This window comes from Hypanus sabinus, chromosome 6 (genome assembly GCF_030144855.1).
Source record: "Hypanus sabinus isolate sHypSab1 chromosome 6, sHypSab1.hap1, whole genome shotgun sequence".
NCBI classification, from domain to species: Eukaryota; Metazoa; Chordata; class Chondrichthyes; order Myliobatiformes; family Dasyatidae; genus Hypanus; species Hypanus sabinus.
The window spans coordinates 174,561,817-174,585,757 of record NC_082711.1 but is presented as its reverse complement, the minus strand read 5'-3'; the positions used below and the strand labels follow the sequence as shown (position 1 = coordinate 174,585,757).

The following is a 23,941-nucleotide window of genomic DNA, read 5'->3' as shown; positions in this document are numbered from 1 at the left end:
GATTCAGCAGGTATTAGCCTCGCTGTGAGTAGAACGAACTTAGGGACAAGAACTTGGACAAGACTTGGTGGTAGATAATGGCACTTGAACGGGGTCAGGCAGTCTGAACGACTGTCACCAGCTGCAGACATCCATGAGAGCTTGCAGATTGCCAGGCACCAGCTCTGGAAAACTGTATCCACGACTGGTTCCTGTTGCCCAACAACCTCTACTTATACTGGAATTAGAGACCAAACTAAAGCAATCCCTGCTGTCTCGTCTGTTCTATCTGGATCTGCGCTCACACACACTCGCACTCACATTCACACTCACTCATACTTACACTCACACACACTCACTCACTCTCGCGCACACACAGCTTCTCACTCACACATACTGACACACTCATACTCACTTTCATACACACACGCACACCCCCAGACGAAGATAACTTTAATTTTTTTTTGAAGTCTCGTCTTTGCTAGAGCCGAGCATTAAGCAGTATCACAGCTAACACAACCGACCCAGTTCAATAATGAATTGGCCCAACTCTATATCAAGGCTGGTGAATCTGTGGAATTCGTTGCCACTGACGATTGTGGAGGCCAAGTCATTGGGTATACTTAAAGTGGAGGTTGATAGGTTCTCAATTAGTAAAGACAGCAAAGGAAAGCAGGAGAATGGAGTTGAGTGGGTTAATAAATTGAAGGTTTATTGAGGGACGTCTTCAACAGGCAATGCCTCAAGGTGCTGTCAATCACGAAGGACCAACACCATCAAGGACAGGCCCTCTTCTCATTGCTATGATCAGAGAGGAGGTATGGGAGCCTGAAGACAGACACTCAATGCTTTACAAACAGTTTCTCCCCTCCGCCATTGGATTTCTGAACAGACAGTGAACCCGTGAACACCACCTCAGTCCTGCCAAAGGGTTTCAGCCCAAAACATCGACTGTACTTTTTTCCACAGATGCTGCCTGGCCTGCTGAGTTCCTCCAGTGTTTTGTGTGTGTTAACACCACCTCACCTTTTGCTCTTTTAAACTATTTTATATTTCTTATTGCGAATTACAGTAATTGTTAATGAGTCACTCTGTACTGCTGCAGCAAAACAGCAGCTTTCATGACATTCGTCAGTGATAGTAAATCTGATTCTGATTCTAAATCAGCCATGATGGAATGGTGGAGCAGACTCGATGGCCTAATGGCCTAATTCTGCTCCTGTGTCTTATTATACTGCCCAATGTGTGGCAAAGGTTAGATTAAGATTTGTTCCTCGACACGGTCAAAGACGAAGTAAGTTTATTACCAAAGTACATATATGTCACCATATACAACCCTGGAATTCATTTTCTTGTGGGCATTCACAGCAAATAACAGGAACATGAAATAACAAAATAAAGAGACCCAACGTGAGATCATTGGTTGTGGGAACATCTCAATGGATGGGCAGGTGAGTGAAGTTATCTCCTTTCATTCAAGAGCCTGATGGCTGAGGGGTAGTAACTGTTCTTGAAGCTGGTGGTGAGAGTCCTGAGGCTCCTGTACCTCCTTCCTGATGGCGTTCCTGACTCACTGTCCATCCCCAAATAAGATCAGTTCAATTCCCCTCCAGGGATTGCCAGCACCCGTGGGAATAATGGGGGCCCAGCAAGATCAATTTAACCCTTTCCTCCCATTCTTTTATAAAATCTCACACTGATTCACCAGCAGCAGAATGCCACAATAACATTAATATTATAAATCTATACAAAGTGGAGATTTTCAACAGTCCCAGATGGAATTGATCCTGCAGCCAGGCCAGAGCTCAAAAAAGCTGATCACAGGAGACACTGGGGGAGTGATGCACCATCAATAACTCACACTGAGACGTAAGGCGAGATATCGGCTTTTATTGACTGGAAGAAGGAACCAGGAGTGAGTGTCCATCATACTATGTCCTGGAGACTGAGGCTGAGCATCAGGCCTCAGATCGCCTTTATACAGGGGCCTGTGGGAGGAGCCACAGGAGCATTCAGCAGGGGGTGTGTCCAGACAGGCACATAGTTCACCACAGGGAGCTCAGCGGGTTAGACAACGTCCAGTGAGGGACTCGGACAGTCGACCTGCGGATGGCTCCAAGCTTCAGTGTCCACCGTGGTCACGGCTGAGACTTTGTTATGTTCTCGGTTCGGACGGAAGGTTTCTGGGTCAGTGTGGGAAGTTAGGGGACAGGGTAGGGTTAAGAAGGCAGAGAATGGTGTTGAGGGGGAAAATAAGTCAGCCATGTTATGTTGAAGTTATATACAATGTTGATATTGTGTTAATTCTGGTCCCCAGAAAGATGTCAGTAAGATTGAAAGAATGCAAAGAAAAATTACAAAGATGTTTCCAGGGTGAGTTATAGGAAAAAGTTGAATAGGTTAGGACTTCTTTATCTGGACCATAGGATAATAAGGGGAGATTTGAGAGAGGTATACAAATTTGTAGGGTAAATGCAAGTAGACTTTTTTCTCTGATGTTGGGTAAGATAAGAACTTGAAGTCGTGGGTTAAGGGTGAAAGGTGAAATGTTTAAGGTGAACATGAGGAAGAACTTCTTCACTCAGAGGGTGGGAGAGTCTGGAACGAGCTGTCAGCGCAAGTGGTGGATGGTGGTAAGGCCAAATTTGGAATATTGTGTGCAGTTCTGGTCACCGAATTATAGGAAAGGTATCAATAAATTAGAGAGAGTGCAGAGACGATTTACTAGGATGTTACCTGGGTTTCAGCAATTAAGTTACAGAGAAAGGTTGAACAAGTTAGGTCTCTATTCATTGGAGCGTAGAAGGTTGAGGGGGGATTTGATCGAGGTATTTAAAATTTTGAGAGGGATAGATAGAGTTGACGTGAACAGGCTGTTTCCATTGAGAGTAGGGGAGATTCAAACTAGAGGACATGATTTGAGAGTTAGGGGGCAGAAGTTTAAGGGAAACACGAGGGGGTATTTCTTTACTCAAAGAGTGATAGCTGTGTGGAATGAGCTTCCTGTAGAAGTAGTAGAGGCCAGTTCAGTTGTGTCATTTAAGGTAAAATTGGATAGGTATATGGACAGGAAAGGAGTGGAGGGTTATGGGCTGAGTGCGGGTAGGTGGGACTAGGTGAGATTAAGGGTTTGGCATGGACTAGGAGGGCCAAGATGGCCTGTTTCCGTGCTGTGATTGTTATATGGTTATATATGGTTATATGATTATATGTGGGTTTGATTTTAACATTTAAGAGAAATTTGTACAAGTTCATGGATGGGAGGGGTGTAGAGGGCTATGGCCTGGGTGCAGGTCAATGGGACTAGGCAGAGTAACAGTTCAGCATGGACTAAGTGGGCTGAAGGGCCTGTGTCTGTAGTGCTGTAGTGCTCTATGACTTCTATGATTGAATGTAGGAGTAGTCTCAATAGGCCGAATGGCCTAATCCCACTTTGTCTTATGGTCTTATGAAGGGTAGTCAGAGTTCGGGGCAGTTCCTCACAGTAGGCTTATTCAGAGAGTCAGAAGGCACGGGATCCAGGGAAGTTTGGCCAGGTGGATTCAGAACTGGCTTGCCTGCAGAAGGCAGAGGGTCGTGGTGGAGAGAGTACATTCAGATTGGAGGGTTGTGACTAGTGGTGTCCCACAAGGATCTGTTCTGGGACCTCTACTTTTCGTGATATTTATTAACGACCTGGATGTGCGGGTAGAAGGGTGGGTTGGCAAGTTTGCAGATGACACAAAGGTTGGTGGTGTTGTAGAAGATTGTCGAAGATTACAGAGAGACATTGATAGGATGCAGAAGTGAGCTGAGAAGTGGCAGATGGAGTTCAACCCAGAGAAGTGTGAGGTGGTACACTTTGTAAGGACAAACTCCAAGGCAGAGTACAAAGTAAATGGCAGGATACTTGGTAGTGTGGAGGAGCAGAGAGATCTGGGGGTACATGTCCACAGATCCCTGAAAGTTGCCTCACAGGTAGATAGGGTAGTTAAGAAAGTTTATGGGGTGTTAGTTTTCATAAATCAAGGGATAGAGTTTAAAAGATGTGATGTAATGATGCAGCACTATAAAACTTTAGTTAGGCCACACTTGGGGTACTGTGTCCAGTTCTGGTCGCCACACTATAAGAAGGATGTGGAAGCATTGGAAAGGGTACAGAGGAGATTTACCAGGATGCTGCCTGGTTTAGAGAGTATGGATTATAATCTGAGATTAAGGGAGCTAGGGCTTTACTCTTTGGAGAGAAGGAGGATGAGAGGAGACATGATAGAGGTGTACAAGATATTAAGAGGAATAGACAGAGTGGACAGCCAGCGCCTCTTCCCCAGGGCATCACTGCTCAATACAAGAGGACATGGCTTTAAGGTAAGGGGAGGGAAGTTCAAGGGGGATATTAGAGGAAGGTTTTTCACTCAGAGAGTGGTTGGTGCGTGGAATGCACTGCCTGAGTCAATGGTGGAGACAGACACACTAGTGAAGTTTAAGAGACTACTAGACAGGTATATGGAAGAATTTAAGGTGGGGGGGTTATATGGGAGGCAGTGTTTGAGGGTTGGCACAACATTGTGGGCCAAAGGGCCTGTAATGTGTTGTACTATTCTATGTTCTTTGTCAGGACAGGAGCCGGTGGTGAGAGTATCTGTAGTCAAAGGCCAGTGATTCATATGGACAGATGTCAGGTTGGCAGGCGCTGAGGATGAAGACCGGTGAGCCCTGGGGTCAATGACAGAGGTTGGCATCCCCGCGGATGGTGACCCTCCAGGTGGGCAGAGTCTCACATGGTCAGCGAGTCCATGCGGGTCCAGATGGCGAGGCCCGGACCTCAAAGTCCTGTGATTGGCGTGTCCTGAGGTCAATAGTCAGTGAAGTCCAGAGGTCACAGCCGGAGACTGAAGGCCAGGAACGGGTGAGTCTGGAGACTGAAGCCCTGTGGTCGGCGTGTCCGGAGGCCAGAGGCCTGCAAACCTGAGAGTCCAGGGCCAAGGACTGGAGGCAGCCTGTACCGGGATTGAAGGCCTGTCTGTGTGCGTGAGTGGGTGGGGAGGGGTGAGAAAGGGGCTTGTGATGCTGCTGTTGTTTTGTTGCCTGTTGAACATCGTGGGCTTGCTATGTCGGCGCTGGAATGTGTGGCGGCTCTTGTGGGCTGCCCCTAGCTCATCCTTACATTGTGTTGGTTGTTATGTTTCGATGCACCTTTCATAAATAAACTAATCTGAATCTGATCTAAAATGGAACCTGGAACACATCAATGTGGGCAGAGGAGCTTCACTGTACCGAGTTCCAGCACCTGGCTGACTCTGGGACAAGTGTTTCCCGACAAACATAAGAACAACTGAGATTGAAAGTGCAAGGGAGAACTGTACAAGGTGCTGCACGACAAAGAAGATATTTAAAGATAACGTACAGCAATCTATTGTCCATGAAAAAAATCCTTCGAAACTATTCAAGGGATGAACCGGGTGTATCAGAGAGTGGGCACTGCTGCCACCTGGTGTCCTGTTTAACAAACTGCAGAAATACTGGAGACAACCTGCCTTCAGACTCTGTGAATTGGCACTGCCAAGGAAATTCTCCATCACCTTCAATGCACTCTTTGCTCAAAGCTCCAGACCTGACACTGACCTCATGATCTCCTGGACAAGAGTAAACTCTCTCCTGTATCGTTCTGAGGCTTGGATTATCGGGAGCTCAAGGACACTACCAAACCTGGCTCCACATCATCCTCCAAATTTACATCAAGAATTAAGCAATCCAACATCAGTGTCACCACCTTAAGCCAAATTCCTGAAGTTCAAAGTAGATCTGTGAAGTGATGCATATATTACCATATGCTACTTTAAGATTAATTTTCTTGCAGGCACTTACAGGAAAAAAAGGAAATATAATAATATATTTATGAAAAACTGTACATAAACAAAGACTGACAAACAACCAAAGCGCAAAAGGACAGAAACTGTTGATAAAAAATAAACAGAGAACATGACCGTAAGATATGAGCAGAATTAGGCCATTTGGCCCATTGAGTCTGCTCTGTCATTTCATTATGGCTGATCCATTTCCAACTTAACCCCGTTCTCCTGCTTTTACAACACGAGTTATAAAATGGTCACAGAATCAGTTCTGACTGCTGAGTGAAGTTAACCACACTGGTTCAGGAGCCTGATGGTTGAGGGGTAATAACTGTTCCTGAACCTGGTGGTGTGGGACCAGAGGGTCCTGTACCTCCTTCCTGATGGCAGCTGTGAGAACAGAGCGTGGCCTGGGTGGTGGGGGGTTTTGACAATGGATGCTGCTTCCCTGTGGCAGCGTTCCTTGTCGATGTGCTTAAAGGTGGTTTGTGTTGTTTTACTGAACATTGTGACTATGCTATGTTGGCACTGGAATGTGCGGTGATGCTTGCAGCAGCCCCCAGCACATCCCTAGGCTGTGTCGGTCATTGACACAAATGATGCATTTCACTGCATGTTTCAATGTACATGTGATAAATGGATTAATCTGAATCTGAACCTTTGAGGCTTTGTACGGCAACAAACCACACAAGTTTTTCTCAAGCAGTTTGTATTTGCTCACCACTGCATGTGGTTTGAAACTAATCTGTTGAAGGATGTGGTGCACCTCTGTCCTGGCACTTTCCAGGCTACTTAGAAAGTGCTTTTAATGATTTAGAGGTTGCGGCCAAGGCCAGCATTAAATATTCATTTCCACTCACTCTGGAGGTGCTGGGGATGAGCTGCAGTCCCGGTGAAGGTGCTCCCACTGGCCTTTGGGGAGGCAGTTCCAGGATTTAGACCCAGTGGCCAGGAAGTAACAGCAGTGGATTTTCAAAGTGAAAAGTAAAAAAGAACACAGTTGTTGAAAATATTAAAACAGAAAATGTTGGAAATACCTGGCAGGTCAGGCTGCATCTGTGGGAAGAGGAACAGAGCTAACATTTTAAGCTGAAGATCCATCATCAGAACCTGTTAGAGCTTCAACAAACTGATTGATTCCAAAACCTATGGACTCACTTTCAAGGACTCTATAACTCATGCTCTCAGTATTATTTATTGTATTTGCACAGTTTATCTTATACACATTTTTTGGGTCAATCTTTGTGTGTAGTTTTTCATTGATTCTATTGTGTTTCTTTCTTCCTCTGAAAATGCCCACAAGGGTTGTCTATAGCATAGGACATAGGTTAAGGGTGAAAAAGGAAAAGTTTAAAGGGAGCATTGTGGGGGGCTTCTTCACACAGAGAGTGGTGGGAGTGTGGACTGAGCTGCCAATTGAAGTGGTGAATGCGGGCTCACTTTTAACATTTAAGAAAAACTTGGATAGGCACATGGATGAGGCATATGGTCTAGGTTCTTTATGGTCAGTGGGACTAGGCAGAAAAATGGTTCGGCACAGCCAAGAAGGGTCAAAAGGCCTGTTTCTGTGCTGTGATGTTCTATGGTTCTATAGACGTACTTCGAAGACAAATTTACTTTGAACTTTGTTTTGCTTCCAACAAAATGCAGCCTACCCTGTTGTGGACTGCCAGCGCTTTCTGTTCTGGTGTTTGAACTTAAAATGTTCGGTAGATTTGCAATATATTCCCAAGTTAGGACAGCATGTGACTCAGAGAGGAATCTGCAGGTGGTGATGTTTTCGTTTGCTTGCTGCCCTTGTCCTTCCTGGTGATAAAGATACAGCCAGGTGAAGATTATTTCAACAGCTGCAGTTGTTTGGGAATGTGAGGAGGCAGCCTCTGACTGCTGCTTGTGGCTGGTGATCAAAGACCAAAGCCTGAAGGCTGAGACCTGGTGGCTGCAGCCCTGCATCTGTGAGTCCGCTGGAGAAGTCAGAGGCCTGAAGTCTGTGAGTCCACTGGAGGCAGCATCACTTGGAGTTGGTAGTTTTCCCTCAACACATATTCTTAGGTTGTGTCGGTTGTTAACACAAATAACACATTTCACTGTATGTTTCCATGTACATGTAATGAATAATGAATCAGAATCTGATTTAAAACTGAATCTGTAACGGGTTGGTGTGGGCAGAGGGGCTTCACCGCACTGAGTTCCAACACCTGGCTGACCCCAGGACACTAAGTACTTTCACACAGACATAGGGACCACTGAGACTGAAAGGTGCAAGGGGAAGCTGTACCAACTGCTGTATGACAAATGAAGATTTTTCAAAGTGATGTGTAAGAACTTGAATCTGGTTGAGAAAGGGCTGCGATCAGCTTGTCTGTGCCGACCAAGTCCCAGTCTCAATACCCGTGTTCAGCCAACATCCCTCTAAACCTTTCCTGTCCATGACACATTTCACTGTATGTTCCGATGTACATATGATACATATCTGAATCTGTCCAAATGTCTTTTAAATATCATAATTGTACCCAACTCTGGCAGTTAATTCCATTAACCCACCACCCTGTTTGAGAAACGAGCCCAGTGGGTCTTCTTAAAAGCTTTCCCTTCTCATCTTAAATTGATGTTTTAGACTCCCCTACCCTGGGGGAAAATGTTGTGTCTGTCCATCAGTCATGATTTAATATGCCTCTATAAGGTCACCCCCTCAATCTCCAATGCTTCTCCTACTTCCCCTCATTAGTCAAGCTGTCCAGTCCTGGTAACACCTCATGAATATTCCACATCCTTCCCAACTGAATGACATCTTTCCAATACCTGGGTTACACGATGCTCCAAGTCTCACCACAATCTACGATGTGCTTTACCGCACTGGCTCAGTTAAGGTGTGAAAAATTAAGACAGGGTCGAGCAGAAGAAAATTAAGTCTAATTGATAATCTAAATGAAGTAGTCTAAAACTCACCCCCACTAGCAACCCCAAGGAATCGGTGGTCAGACTTCCTGCATTAGTCGCTAGATGGCGACATTAGCCACATTGTCCAACACAGGCCAGTCTGCGTGAGATGCTGGTAGAATTTTGAAGGTTGATCAGTACTTGTGGAAAGCGAAATAGTTAATATTTCACGTCCGGGACCCTTCAGTAGGACTCAATGCTACATCTCCCTCTTAATGAATTCCACCATTGATAGTACCTACAAGAGGTGCTGCCTCAAGAAGCCAATGTCCATCATCAGAGATCCCCACCATCCAGGCTATGCCATCTTCTTGCAGCTACCAGTGGGAAGGAGGTACAGAAACCTTAAGTCCCACACCACCAGATTCAAAGCAGCAACTTCCCTTCAACCATTTGGTTCTTGAACCAATCAGAATAAGCCTAATCACTACTACAGTACAGCAGCACTTTGACATCATTCTCCTATGCATTTTTTATTCTAAGTCTGTACTTTCTCATATAATTTTGCTTAATTTGGTCTTCTTGGGAATGTTGCATCTCTGATCCTATGTATGAGTAAGCTTTTTATTGCACTTGTGCATTTAAGTACTTGTGCACATGCAGCATAGTGTGACACTGTTCCTGGGCCAGTGACCAGGGTTCGATGCCACTGCTATCTGTAAGGAGTTTGTTTTCCCCAGAAACTCGGGGTGCTCCACTTTCCAAAGACGTAGTCATTGGTACATTAATGGGTCACATGGGTGTAATTGGACATCACGGGATTGTTGGGCTGTTACCTTGCTGTACCTCAAAACTATAAAATATGACAATATGAACTCCCATCCTGCAGTGTCAGTGGAGTCTGAATGTGTGGACAGCTGAGGGTGGGGGCACTGAGAAAGGGGATGATTGAGTGGATGAGGGACCAGAAAGGTGTGGAAAAGCAGCTGATAACTTCAGAAGAAATCATCACACAAAACAGTGTGTTATTACGAAGTCTTTTTCTTTAAAAAATAACATTTAAATGCTGACAAATCACATTTTAATCACACACAATTTAGTAGGGCAGTGTTTACCAGTATCTACAACACAATGCTTTAATTTTCTGCTCATTTGTTAAAGTGAGGTCAATTAACTGCAGTGGGCTTGAGCCCCAGCCAGTTAGTGGGCAAAAATTTATTCATCCTCTGTATTAAGACAAAACACAAGATACATTTATTATTGTGGAACAAAAACCCTGTTTTCTCCATGAATCAGGTAGACTGAGAGACAACACTGTGGGAAGCAGACTAATGTTAACTCATAGAAAAGGTTGACAGCAAACACAAAAAAATATAAACAGTCGTGACAAACTCCATTCACGAGGACGAGGAATTGGTTCTTTGTCCAGTTATCTTCATCCAGGTGTGGATTTATACCACATTCATCAGGGCCAAGTAGGTGAGGTCTCAGCTTGCCCATTTCTCAGTTACTGGTTAAAGGCTGGCATCAAACCCACTGATCTACAACTTCCAAGGCGAGGAGTGAGAGGGGAATACATTAGTGGGAGACCAGCTCAGGTACAAAGCCACCACTGGTGACCATGAATCCCAGCCATTCTGCAGAGACATACGGGGTTGGCTGGCACGATCAGGTAGAGGCATTGATACATGCAGCATCTGTTCCACTAGCCCTCAGTCCCAACCCCAGCTCAGTGAGCACACTGTTCCAGGTTTAGTTCCCATCTAATCTGGATAAAGTTCGTCCATCTCAGAGGGGAAAATCAGAATCCCCATCCAGAACCAAAGCTCAGGGGAGATTGGACTGAGCTGTTCTGGAGATTTTCTGTATAATGGAAGGGGTATCATCTCAGGGGGCAATGTGGGAAAGCTGCAATGCTTGTGTTTTTCTTTTCAAAGTTTACATTATGTAATGTACATAAGGTAAAAGCTTTATTTTGCACTGTTTCCTTCCTTTTGTATATTATTTTGTAGCATGAATAAAGATTTTCTGGGGAAAAATATTGGAAGGTATCAATAGGGTGGACAGAAGGGAATGCAAGCCTTGTTGGGACCAGCACTGAGGGAGGGGGCAGCTGAACGTGAATCTTGAGAGGGGGTTGGAGATATTTCTTCAAGCGGAGGGAGTCTAGAGCTCCTGAGCAGCCCAGACCAGGGCTGAGCGACATCCCCAGAACTCAGCTCTACCATCAGACAAAGACAATGAAAGGAAGACAGGACTCGGTCTTCCTTACAGAGCAAATCATCAATACATTGCAGAACAGGCTTGATGGGCTTCAGAAGAGGATTCCTCTCTGTGACCTTGCCACCCCACCCCCCACTGTGCCCCAGCCTGCAGAGCATGTGTAAGTACACTGTAGTTTTACTTCTTGCTGGTCCAATTCCCTGAAGTTTCAATACAGAATTGTCACTATTTTCATTGCTGAAATCTGGAACAGTGCCCAAGGTGGTGGGAGCATCTTTTGAAAGGAATCAAATAAATAAGCAGAAAGGAAAGGAGACAGTGCAGGAGTGAAGTGATGCATTTGAGGTGAGCTTTTAAAGTGCCAGTGCAAGAAAGATGGGCCAAGTGGCCTTCTGCCATAGGAAGCAGCTGCTTCATAAGTGTTCAAGACAAATTATTTTTCTTTCAAATATAAACTGACACAGATGTTAACACAGGATGCTTCCCAACCAACACTTGGTTTGAAATAACTGAAAGCAGTTTGAATATTTGTAAAGACATGTTTCAAACGAATCTTTAAGAGCATAAGATATCTGAGCACAATCAGGCCTTTTGGCCCATCGAGTCTGCTCTGTCATTCCATCATCATTCCTCTCCTTAACTTTTGCAGGGAACCCTGACTGCTGGTACAACCTAAAGTGGGTCGGAAGAGAACAAGATACAGTGAACCAAGCCAATCTGTTGCTGCAGCAAAGATTTACATTGGCTCGGGGAGAGTTCTGGCTACTAGCTGATGAAATCCTTTCACTTGTCCCTACCCAGCCACAGAACCCGCCCCCCCCCCCAAATCTCTCCTTCTACTCCTCTTTGAAGGTGTAACTTTCTAGAAACTTCTTCAGCTGCGTTGGGTAGTCAGTCATGACGCCTGTTGCTCCCAAGTCAAAGGCTCGCTTGAAGTCATCCTCATCATTCAGAACCCAGATGTAGACCTGGAAGAGGGGGGTGGGTAGAAGGGAGAGGGAGCCAGTGAGAGAGTGTGCATGTGTGTGCGTGAGAAACCACCCTCCTTCACCCCTCCCTGCTGAAACACACAAGCATGGCCAAGAGAGGAAAATATTTTAGGCAACACAGTGCAACAAGTAATGCAGACATAGCATAGCACAAGTTAAACTAATGGAACTGTAATGTGCCACAGTGTAATATACTGTGAAACTGTAACACAGATGTAATATATTAGTGTAATATACTGTTAAACTGTAACACAGATGTAATATATTACAGTGTAATATACTGTTAAACTGTAACACAGATGTAATGTGCCACAGTGCAAAACATTAGACTGCAATACATCTGTAATAAGGCACAGCTGATTACTGTACAGAAGTACAGGGAGGGAACAAAATGGAATGTCTCCAGCCAGGCAGAGGGGAGAAGTTGTTCAGTGCTGAAAGGAAAGGGGGGGGGTCGAAGTGTGAGTGCATAGTTCTAGGGAACTAGAAAAAGAGGAAGCTAAAAATTACTTCAAATACTGCAAAGTTGAAGGCGGGAGAGTGCTGGAAATACTCAGCAGGTCAGTCAGCATCCGTAAAGACAGGAACAGAGGTAGCATTTCAGATTAGTGTCATAGAGTATGGAAACAGGCCTTCAGCCTAAGTGGTCAATGCCATTCAGAAACCCACCTCAGCTACACACAAAAACAGATGAATCTAAATGAAGGGAGTGGTGTCTCAGAAAGACAGCGTCCATGATTAATGACCTCCAGCACCCCGGGCGTGCCCTTTTCTCACTGTTACCATCAGGTAGGAGGTACAGAAGCCTGAAGGCACACACTCAGCAATTCAGGAACAGCTTCTTCACCTCGGCTATCTGATACCTAAATGGACATTGAACCCTTGGACACTACCTCACTTTTTAAAAAATATACTATTTTTGTTTTTTGCATTTTTAATATCTATTAAATATATGAATACTGAAATTTATTTATTTATTTATTACTATTGGTTTTATTTATTTATTTTTTTCCTTATAGTATGTATTGCATTGAACTGCTGCTGCTAAGTTAACAAATTTCACGTTACATGCCGGTAATAAATAAACCTGATTCTGTCTATTTCGCTCCACAGATGCTATCCAAATGGCTGGCACTCCAGCGAAGTGGCTAGCACGACAATTTGCAGCACCTGTGATCACCGACCAGGGTTCAATCCCCGTGTTGTTTGCAAAGAGTTTGCATGTTCTTTCCATGATTGTGTTTCCTCCCACATTCCAAAGACGTACGGGTTAGGGTTATTAAGTTGTGGGCATGCTATGTTGGCACCGGAAATGTGGTGTCGCTTGAGAGCTGCCTGTTGGTTGTTGACACAAATGGCACATTTCAGTGCATATTTTGATGCACATGTAACAAATAAACCTAAAACTAAGGCAAAAAAGACAGAGGCGTTCTAAAAGCTCTCAGGTACACGAATGTACACAGAATGGAGTGATCTGAACATTGGATTAGTTTAGTCAGATATTTTAATGTTTAATTAATTCAGCACAACATTGTGGGCTGATGGGCCTGTTCCTGTGGTCTATTAAATCTCTCCACTCTCAGCCTATGCACTTTAGTTCTCGATTTCCCAGCCCTGGAAAGAAGACCACGTACGTTCACCGTTAGTTTTCCATACACACTAGCCTAACTTCCTGAGAATTTTCTGACTTTAGTGTAAGTTCAAAGTACAAAGTATATATATATTATTCAGCTTTGGGATTTGTCTGCTTACAGGCAGCCACAAAAAAAAAATAACCAAAAGATCTAATTTTAAAAACATCCAATGTGTAGAGAGAGAGAAAAAGCACAAACCATGCAAAGAATAAAAGCAAGCAACAGCATTCAGATCAGAAGAGAGTCCATAGACGTGAAGCCCAGAGCAGCTGGAGAAGGCCCACAGCCTCAGCCTCACCTCATTGCACAGTGAGGCAAATCGTCACGGAGCTCGCAGCCCAGAGCGGGACACTGCTGCAACATGAGTCAATGCAGCAGCCAACGCGCACAGCAAGCTCCACCAAACACAGCGTGAGGTGGTGACTTATAAACACACAAGATTCTGCAGTTGCTGGAGGAACTCATCAGGTCATTCAACATCCATGGACAGAAATAAACACTGTTTATTCCTCTCCATAGATGCTACCTGGCCTGCTGAGTTCCTTCAGCAATTGGTGATTCATGCCAAGAGTTAATGGGGTGTTCACTTCTGCTCTTCCTCGAGAGAGAGCCTCCAGATCTTCTAGGTAATCTTACAGGGAGCCCTTGGGTTAACGTGCATGTGAAAGCTTTAGAGGATGCAGAGGAAATTTACCAGGATGCTTCCTGGATTAGAGTACATGTCTTATGAGGAAAGGTCAAGCAAAATGGGGATTTTCTCTTTGGAGTGAAGTAAGATGAAAGGTGACAATAGATGTGTACAAGATGATAAGAGGCAGAAATAGAGTGGACAAGCTGTGCCTATTTCCCTGGGTGGCAATGGCCAATATCAGAGGATATCCTTTTAAGGTGAGGGGAGGAAGTTTTAGGGGAGTTTTCAGAGGGAAGTTTTTTTTACTTATTGAATGGTGGCTTGGCTGGGATGCACTCGGTGGTCGAGGCAGTGAGACTACTGAACTCCCTGCTGCCACCACCAGATCTCATCATGTATGAAGAGCGAGTAGCATACTACTTACTTACAGTTTACTTTCTGACTTGCTCCGTAAACGCATCTTATTATTTATTAATTTATTTGTGGTAATATTACCCTATGTGTTACATGTACTACACTGTACACCTTGGTCCAGAGGAACGTCGTCTATTTGCAGGTGTGCATGTATACGGTTGAATGACAATAAATTTGAACTTGCCTTGATTTGAAAAGTGACTTTTAGATCGGCATGTGGATGAAAGAAAAATGGAACATTATTACTATGTAGGAGAGAAGGGTTAGATTGATTGTGGAGAAGGTTAAAAGGTCAGCACATCGTGGGCTGAAGGGCCTGTACTGTGCTGTCGTGTTCTATGTTATAACAGAGGTTCTCAACCCGGGGTCCACCGGACTGCTTGCTCCATGACATAATAAAGGGTGGGAACCTCTGTTTTAAAATTATAGTCAAGTGATGGTGATTATAAGGACGGCCAAGCTGGGTTTCAGTTCTAGCTAACAGTTTGAGAACCTGCTTTCTGACTTCCTTCAGTGGATGTGGCTGATACCAAGAGTGAATTAAAGGGCCTCTCTGTGGAGATGTACAAAATAGCTCAAAGCACCAGAAAGGAAAGTGGCAACCTCACCTGAATTCCTCTTGCTTTGAGATGCTCAAAGAGACATTTCCTCATCAGTAACCTGGCAGGAGAAGACAAGGAAACATCAGGACCACCTTTGGAGTTCTCCCACTGCAGCTGGAACAGTCAACATCTCACACAGTGGGTGGTCCCCTGCGATCCGGCAAGAGGCGGGAGGACTGGCAGTATATGGGAGTGCTGGGGTGGGAGAAGTTTTGCATCTCCGTCTTAATTCTACTCCCCTGAATTTTGAGCCTATGTTCCCTAGTTCTAGTCTCACCTAGCAGTGGAAACAACTTTCCTACCTCTATCTTACAGAAACATATACAATTATGAAAGGGATAGGTAAGATCTCCTCTCATTCTTCTGAATTCCAGTGAGTATAGTCCCAGGCGACTCAATCTCTCCTTATAGTCTAACCCCCAATCTCTGGAATCAATCTGGTGAACCTCCTCTGCATTTCCTTCAAAGCCAGTATATCCTCCTTCAAGTAAGGAGACCAGGACTGCACACGGTATTCCAGGTGCGGCCTCACTAGTACCCTGTACAGTAGCAACGTAACCTCCCTGCTCTGAAATTCAATCCCTTTAGCAATGTAGGCCAACATTCCATTTGCCTTCCTGTAGCCTGCTGCACCTGCAAACAACATTTTGTGATTCATACACAAGCACTCCCAAGTCCTTCTGCACAGCTGCATGATGCAATTTTTTTATCATTTAAATAATAATCTGCTCTTTCGTTTTCCTTCCAAAGTGGATGACCTCACATTTACCAACATTGTAGTCCATCTGTCAGACCTTTGCCTGCTCACTTAACCTATCTATATCTCTCCATATCTGCTGCATAATTTATTTTTCCATTCAATTAGTATCATCAGCAAACTTAGATACACTACACTCGGTCTCCTCTTCCAGATTGTTAATGTATATCGTTGCAGGCCCAGCACCAACCCTTGCAGCACACCACTCGCCACTGATTGCCAACCAGAGCAACACTCATATATCCCAACTCTCTGCTTTCTGTTAGCTAACTAATTCTCTATCCATGATAATACATAAGCCCAACTCTATGCATCCTTATCTTATGTACAAGTCTTTTATGTGGTACCTTATCAAACACCTTCTGGAAATCCAAGTAAATTAGATCCACCTATTCCCCTCTATCCATTGAACTTGTTATATCATCAAAGAACTCCAGGAAGTCTGTCAAACAGGACCTGCCTTTGCTGAATCCAACTTCAAGCTATCAATGCTTGATAGCTTCAAGCATTTTCCCAACTACTGATATTAAACTAACTGGCTTATAATTACCTGCCTTTTGCCTACATCCTTTTTTGAACAGTGGCATGATATCCGCCGTCTTCCAATCCACCGGGACCTGCCCAGATTCCTGAGATTTTGGTAAATCATCACCAAAGCCTCTATTTCCAGCATCTGCAGATTTCCTCATGTTTACTATAACCTCTGCCAATTCTTCCAGTACCCTCAGATGCATTCCATCAGTACCCAGTGGGCTTGTCTATCTTCAGGCCCACAAGTTTGCTCAGCACTAACTCTTCAGTGATAACTATCGTATTGAGGTCCTCAACTCCCATCGCATCCATAACATTTCTCTTTGGCATGTTAGGTGTGTCCTCCACTGTAAAGCTGGACACAAAATAGTCTTTCAAAGCCTCAGACATTTCCTCATTGCCCAATATCAATTCCCTCTTCTCATCCTCCAAGGGATCTACATTCACTTTAGCCGCCCTTTTCACTTCATATAATTATAAAAACTTCTACTATCTGTTTTCATATTTTGTGCTAGTTTATTTTCATAATCTATCTTCCCTTTCTTTATTGCTCACTTAGTGGTCCTTTGTTGCTTTTTAAAGTTTCCTAATCTTCCAGTTTCCCACTACTCTTGGCGACTTTGTATGCACAAGCTTTTAGTTTGATGCCTTCTTTTATTTCTTTAGTTATCCAAAGCTGGCTCTCCTCACCCTTGCTGTCCTTGTTTTTAACTGGAATATACTTCTGCTGAGCACTGTGAAAAGTCTCTTTGCAAATCTTCCACTGTTCCTCAACCATCCCAGCATATAGCCTGTGTTCCCAGTCCACACTCGCCAAGTCCTCCCTCATCCCATTGTAGTCTCCATTGTTTAGGCATAATACACTGGCTTTAGATTGCACCCTCCAGTTGCCTCCCACATTCCAGAGAGGTACAATTTGGTTAGTAAATTGTGAGCTTGCTCTGTTGGTGACATTAGTGAGTTGCCCAATACAATCCTCACTGATTTGACTTGACGCAAACAACACATTTCACTGTATGTTTTGACATACATGTGATAAATAAAAATAATCTTTAATCTTTATTAAGGGGAGGGAAGAGATAGCAATTGATTGGGAAGGGGTTGTGTGGAGGGAAAAACAGAATAATTGAGCGTATTGTGAAGGTAGACAGTGGATTGTTTAGGGAAGGGTGATACATGAAATTTGAGAGGGGTGAGAACAAAATGCAATAGCAGAAGAGGGGTTGGGTAGGGGACTGGGTGCAGAGATGGTAGGTTCAGGTTAAGTCTTGGGTACTCACGCGTCAGCGAGCCAGATCAGCAGCCGCCGGTTCCAGGGGATCTTGCATGGTTCCTGCAGCCTGGGAAATGGAGGAACATACACAGTGAGAGACACAGATGGTGAGAGAGAGAGACACACACACACGGTGAGAAACACATGCAGTGAGGGACACACACACACAGAGTGAGGAAAACACATGTGGATGGACACACACAGCGAGGAAAACACACACTGAGGGACACAGACACACACTCACACAGCAAGGGACACAGATACACACAGCGAGGAAAGCACACACTGAGGGACACACCCACACACACAGAGTAAGGGACTCACACATGGTGAGAGGATAGATCTGGTCACACAAAGTGAGAACAGCCTGTGGGAAGGGCATGTGTGGACCCTCTAAAGTTTACACAGCGGGCTGGTACAGTGAGGGTGACAGGAGGTGGTACAGGAACCCGAAGACACACACTCACTGTTCTCAGAACAGCTCCTTCCTCTCCACCATCAGATTTCCGAACGGTCTATGAACTCTACCTTACTATACCTCTTTCACACTATTTATTTATTTACAAGTTTTATGTTTTGCACCACATAGGTGTCACAAAACAATAAATGTCACAACATCTGCTGGTGATATTAAAACTGTTCCACTGGTGGGTGACAGAAAGCAGACCCACCCTTTGCAGGCTGGGGATGGGGCACGTGGAGGCAAGGGCTCATCAGCCCCACTGGGTGGAGGTATCAACAACTGTGGAACAGGACTAAACAAATGAAGTGGAGATGGAAATCTGACACCACCTGTCCACTGGCAGATCAGATGAGGGATTATTTTAAACCTACAATCAACCACTGACAAGAGCTGATTAAGTATCTTAGCACAACATTGTGGGCCGAAGGGCCTGCTGTACTGTTCTATTTTCTAATTTATTTTGGTTGTCAGAGATTACAATGGGACAAGATGCAGAGCTGGGCTGAGAAATGAGAGATGAAGTTCAATCTGGAAATATGTGACTTCGGAAGATCAAATTTGAAGCCAGAGTACAAGGTTAATGTCAGGATTCTTAGCAGCTTGGTGGAACTCAGGAATCTTGGGGCTCATGCCACGCAAGTTGACCTGGTAGTTAAGGAGGTGGGGATTGAGTTCAAAAGCCATGAGATAATGTTGCAGCTCTATAAAACTCTAGTTAGACCACACTTGGGAGTATTGTGTTCATTTCTAGTTGCATCATTATAGGAAGGACGTAGAAGCTGCAGAGGGGGTGCAGAGGAGATTTACCAGGAAGAACACTGGATTGGTGTGCATGCCTTATGAGGAAAAGTTGAGTGAGCTGGGACTTGGAGCAAAGTGGTATGAGAGTTACTTGATAGAGTTGTACAAGATGATAAGAGGCATAGAGAGAGTGGATAGCCAGAGAATTTTTCCCAAGGCAAAAATAGTTAATATGAGAGGGCATAATGGTAAGGTGATTGGAGGAACGTGCAAAGGGAACGTCAGAGGCAAGTATTTTTACACAGAGAGTGGTGGCTGCATGGAACACACTGCCAGGGTTGGTGGTACAGGCAAGTACATTAGGGAATTTAAGAGACTCTTAGATAGACACATGGATTAAAGACAAATAGAGGGCTAGTAGGAGGGAAAGCTTAGACTGATCTTAAGAGTAGGATTATTTAAGTTGGCTCACTGTAAATCGAAGGGCCTGTACTGCACTGCAGTGTTCAATGTATTGCCCTTCCCTCTGCTCTTGGTAAATATGCTGTGACCTCCTCAGAGTACTGCAGTTCTCTGGTGAAGGGGGAGTCAATGCAAGGCAAATGCATCTGGAGAGGGAGTACCAGCCACAGAAGCAATGAAAAGGAATAACTCCCGATCCCAGCTGCACTCACAGAGCTCCTTCCCCAGGACCGGGGTACAGTGTACAGCAAATGATCTCAGGGTCATGGAGTTATACAGATATACAGCACAGAAACTTTAAACCCAATTGGTCCGTTCTGAAAACAGCCTCCTCCCTGCTAGTTCCTGTGGCCTGAAGTTAGACGCACTGACCTGTAGCTGCCCAGTCTGCAACCCTTCTTGAACAATGGAACAAACTTTAGGCATGCTCTAGTCTTCTGCTACATTACAAGTGGCTAACAATGAAGCAAATACCTATACGTGCCTATTTAATGTCATTAAGCCTGGTACCTGTCCTCCCAAACTACACATGGTATAAGACAGACAAGCCTCTAGCCTCCTCTCCCAGCTCTCTGGGGAGGGAGACATGTCAAACAAATTAAGGGTAGGAGATCTGTAGATCCTGGTATGTGGTGTTGGAGCCCTTCACTTACTTGAGAATGATAGAGGGCATGGGGATCTCCAGAAACTGTTCTCTCAAGGGGAAGAAGGGCAGGAGCCCTGTGTAGAAGAGTCCCAGCAGCAGGAGCACTCTCTGCAGGCTGAACAGGATCGGGATGTTTGGATTCTGATGGAGAAACAAGAGCGGAGAAGTTCATGCTGGGAACACACAAGCCAGCCCGCGATACGGAAAGTCACACCTTTCAAACTCCTCTCCCGCACTGAATTATGTTCAATCACAAAAACAGCAATGAGGCAAATCAGGATGGCTAAATCCCCAGGGCCTGACAAGGTGTTCCCTTGGGCCCAATTTTGGCAAATGCAAAAATTGCTGGGGCCCTAGCAGAGATATTTGAAACATCCTCAGCGACAGGAGAGGTACCAAAGGATTAGAGGATAGCAGCTGTTATTCTACTGTTTAAAAAAGGCTCTAACATAAACCAGGAAATTATAGGTTTGTGAGTTTGACATCAGTTGTGGGATATTATTGGAAGGTATTCTAAAGGACTAGGTATATAAGTATTTAGACAGACATGAACTGATTAGGGATAGCCAGCATGGCTTTGTGCATGGTAGGTCATGTTTAACTGATTTTATAGAGATTTTCAAGGAAGTTACCTGGAAAATGAATGATGGCAAGGTAATGGATGCTGTCTACATGGACCTTATGTCAAAAAGGCATTTTACAAGGTCCCGCATGGGAGGCTGGTCAAGAAGGTTCAGTCGCTCGGCATTCAGGATGAGGTAGTAAATTGGATTAGATATTGTCTTTGTGGGAGAAGCCAGAGAGTGGTAGTAAAGGATTACCTGTGACTAGTGGTGTGCTGCAGGGATCTTTGTTCTTTGTCATTTACATCAATGATCTGGACGGCAATGTGGTTAACTGGTCCAGCAGATTTGCAGATGACACCTAGTTGGGAGTGTAGTGGAAGTGTGGAAGGCTATCATGGCTTGCAGAGGGATCTGCATCAGCTAGAAAAATGGGCTGAAAAATGGCAGATGGAATTTAATGCAGACAAGTGCAATATTCTGCACGTCATGAGGACCAACCAGTGTAGGTCTTAAACAGTGAACAGTAGGGCACTAAGGAGTGTGGTTGAACAAAGATCTGGGAATTCAGGTCCATAATTCATTGAAAACAGTGTCACAGGTAGATAGGGTTGTAAAGAAAGCTTTTGGCATATTGGCCTTCATAAATCAGAGTACAGGAGATGGGATGTTATGTTGAAATTGTACAAGACATTGGTGAGGGCTAATTTGGAGTATTGTGTGCAGTTTTGGTCACCTACCTACAAGAAACATGTAAACAAGGTTGAAAGAGTACAGAAAAAAATCTTGGGTCTGGAGGACCTGAGTAATAAGGAAAGATGAATAGGTTAGGACTGTATCCTTTACAACATAGAAGACTGAGCAGAGATTTGATAGAGGTATACAAAATTGAGGATATAGATAGGGTAATTGCAAGCAGGTTTTTTTCCACTGAGCTTGGGTGAGACAACAACTGGAGGTCATGGGTTAAGGATGAAAGTGAGAAGTTTAAGGGGAAATGAGGGGAAACTGCCAGCACGTATGGTGCATGCAAGCTTGATTTCAACATTTAAGAGAAGTTTGGATAGATACATGGATAGTAGGGATATGGACGGCTATGGTCCTGGTGCAGGTCGATAGGAATAGGCAGCTAGCAGTCTTGACATGGATTCGATGGGATGAATAGCCTGTTTCTGTGCTGTACTGTACTCCCCTATGACCTTAGAACCATTTAATTGGCATTTGGCAGTACTGACCTGAGGAGATGTTGGTTAGGACACAGAGATAATTCCTAACTCTTCCAATAGCCCTAAGTATCTTTACTTGCTACTCAAGTATAGACCAGGTTTCACATAGAACAATACAGCACAATACAGGCCCTTCGGCCCACAATGTTGTGCCAACCTTTAGAAATACATTCCAAGATCAATCTAATGATTCCCTACAACACTAGCAAAATTCTACTGTGTAAAATTTAAATGTTCACAAATGGTTTTCATAGACGAAAGGTATCAAGTGGAGGCTCCAATGCATGGAAGGCTGTTGGGGCTAGTAGACTCAGCCAGCTCTGTCACAAGCACAACCCTCTACACCACGAGGGACATTTCAAGAGGCAATGCTTCATGAAGGGAGCATCCATCACCAAGGACTCTCAACATCCAGGACAAGCCCTCTTCTCATTGCTACTACTGGGGTGGGAGGTACGAAACCCAGCAGACACACACTCCAACAGCCTATTAACCTCCACCATCAGATTTTTGAACAGTCATGAACATTATTTGCTATTACTTTTATTTTGCACTATTTCCAATTTATATTAATTTGTGTCTTTGCACTGTCACAAAAGAATAAATTTCAAATTGTATGTCAACGATAATAAACTTGATTCTTATTTAGAATCAGAATAAGGTTTATTATCACTGACACATGTCATATTTTCCAATTAACTGGGACACATGAGGACCAGCACATTTTGGCCAAATTGAGTATCTGCACCAATTAGCTGAAGTTTCATGGAAATATGCAGTTAAAAAAGATATTAAAAAAAGACAAGCTGAGTAACAAATTATGTATTTAACTGAAACACAGAACAAGTTAGAACACTACCAATAGTACTACATTACTATAAAATTGTGCTTAAGTTCCTAATAGTTATCGACGGAAGAATTCATCCAGTGTACACAGTGAACAAAATCAGCACAGCAATCCTCACTTGTTGAGGTAGTGAAATAATTTCATTTTCACTTCCAGCCATTTCTGGTGTTTCCAAGTCTGATTGCTTGAAACTGTGGTGAGCAAAACAGTTCTAAGTTGTCTTACTGCTTATTTTTCACTATATGACAAAATCACTGCTTTTTGAACACAAACACACACAACTGATGTTATTTAAAAACCGTTTGCCCTAAGCATGGTGTAGCATCTAATGGCCACACAAGTGTGAATGACTGATGCTAGTTTGAACTTGCTTGGTAACAGTCTCCTGCCACAATTAAGTGGCATAGTGTCCTAAATCAACAAAGGGAATCCCAGCAATTTTTTTGACAAGTTTTTGTCGTTTAAGAGTTGTCAGTTGTCCCAAATAAGCGGCTGCCCTGATTAACCGATGGCCCAATTAACTGTGCGTGTTACATACACACACACACACAAAAAAAATAAACAATGGAAAAGGACAGCAAAAATAGTGAGGTAGTGTTCATGGGTTCATTGACCACTCAGAAATTTTCTGGTGGAGGGGAAGAAGCTATTCCTAAAATGTTGAGTGCACATCTTATCGCTCCTGTACCTTCTGCCTGATGGTAGTAATGAGAACACAGAAAACCCTGGGAAGTGAGAGTCCTTAGTGATAGATGCCGCTTTTTGAAGATGTCTAGGTGGGAGAAAGCAGTGAACTACAGACTGGATATCTTGACGTCACCAATTGACAATTACTTGAATCTTTTATCTACAATATTGCACTATCCTGAACTATCCAAATGAATGCACCCAAACCTGTGGAGGGCTCACCGTTTTGTAACATTTCTTCACAATAGTTTCACTGCCATTGCCCCAGACAGTGAGGTCCTGACGATTATACTCACTGATCAAATCAGATACCTGGGTGGGGGGTGGGGGGGGAAAGGAGAAAAAGATGCATCAAACCTTGTGAAGACAGTGCATGAGTAAACTTGGGCAAAAGCAGGTGTGAGATCACTAAACGTCTCAGGAGCCAAATTGCCTTCTCTTAACACGATCTTAACCGTAAACACACGGGCAGCATCCATGGAGAAAGAATTAGCGCTTCAGAGTGGACAAATTTCCAGCAGATCAAAATGATTTGTTTAGTTTTAAGACTACTGAATGGTCC

The 23,941-nt window shown here is 44.1% G+C and overlaps 1 protein-coding gene across 2 annotated transcripts in view; it reads right to left on the bottom strand.

Annotated features, from left to right (window-relative positions):
- Positions 1 to 9,721: 9,721 nt before the first annotated feature.
- Positions 9,722 to 23,941, bottom strand: part of gdpd1 (glycerophosphodiester phosphodiesterase domain containing 1) — a 61,136-nt gene continuing 46,916 nt past the window's right edge. For both annotated transcript variants that reach the window (XM_059973614.1, XM_059973615.1), the window contains exons 6-10: positions 23,602 to 23,691; positions 20,064 to 20,197; positions 17,752 to 17,811; positions 15,190 to 15,241; positions 9,722 to 11,881 (exon numbers count right to left, since the gene is read on the bottom strand). In XM_059973614.1, the coding sequence (XP_059829597.1) occupies positions 11,750 to 11,881; positions 15,190 to 15,241; positions 17,752 to 17,811; positions 20,064 to 20,197; positions 23,602 to 23,691 (468 nt within the window). In that variant the 3' untranslated portion in view covers positions 9,722 to 11,749. The remainder of the gene's footprint in view (positions 11,882 to 15,189; positions 15,242 to 17,751; positions 17,812 to 20,063; positions 20,198 to 23,601; positions 23,692 to 23,941) is intronic.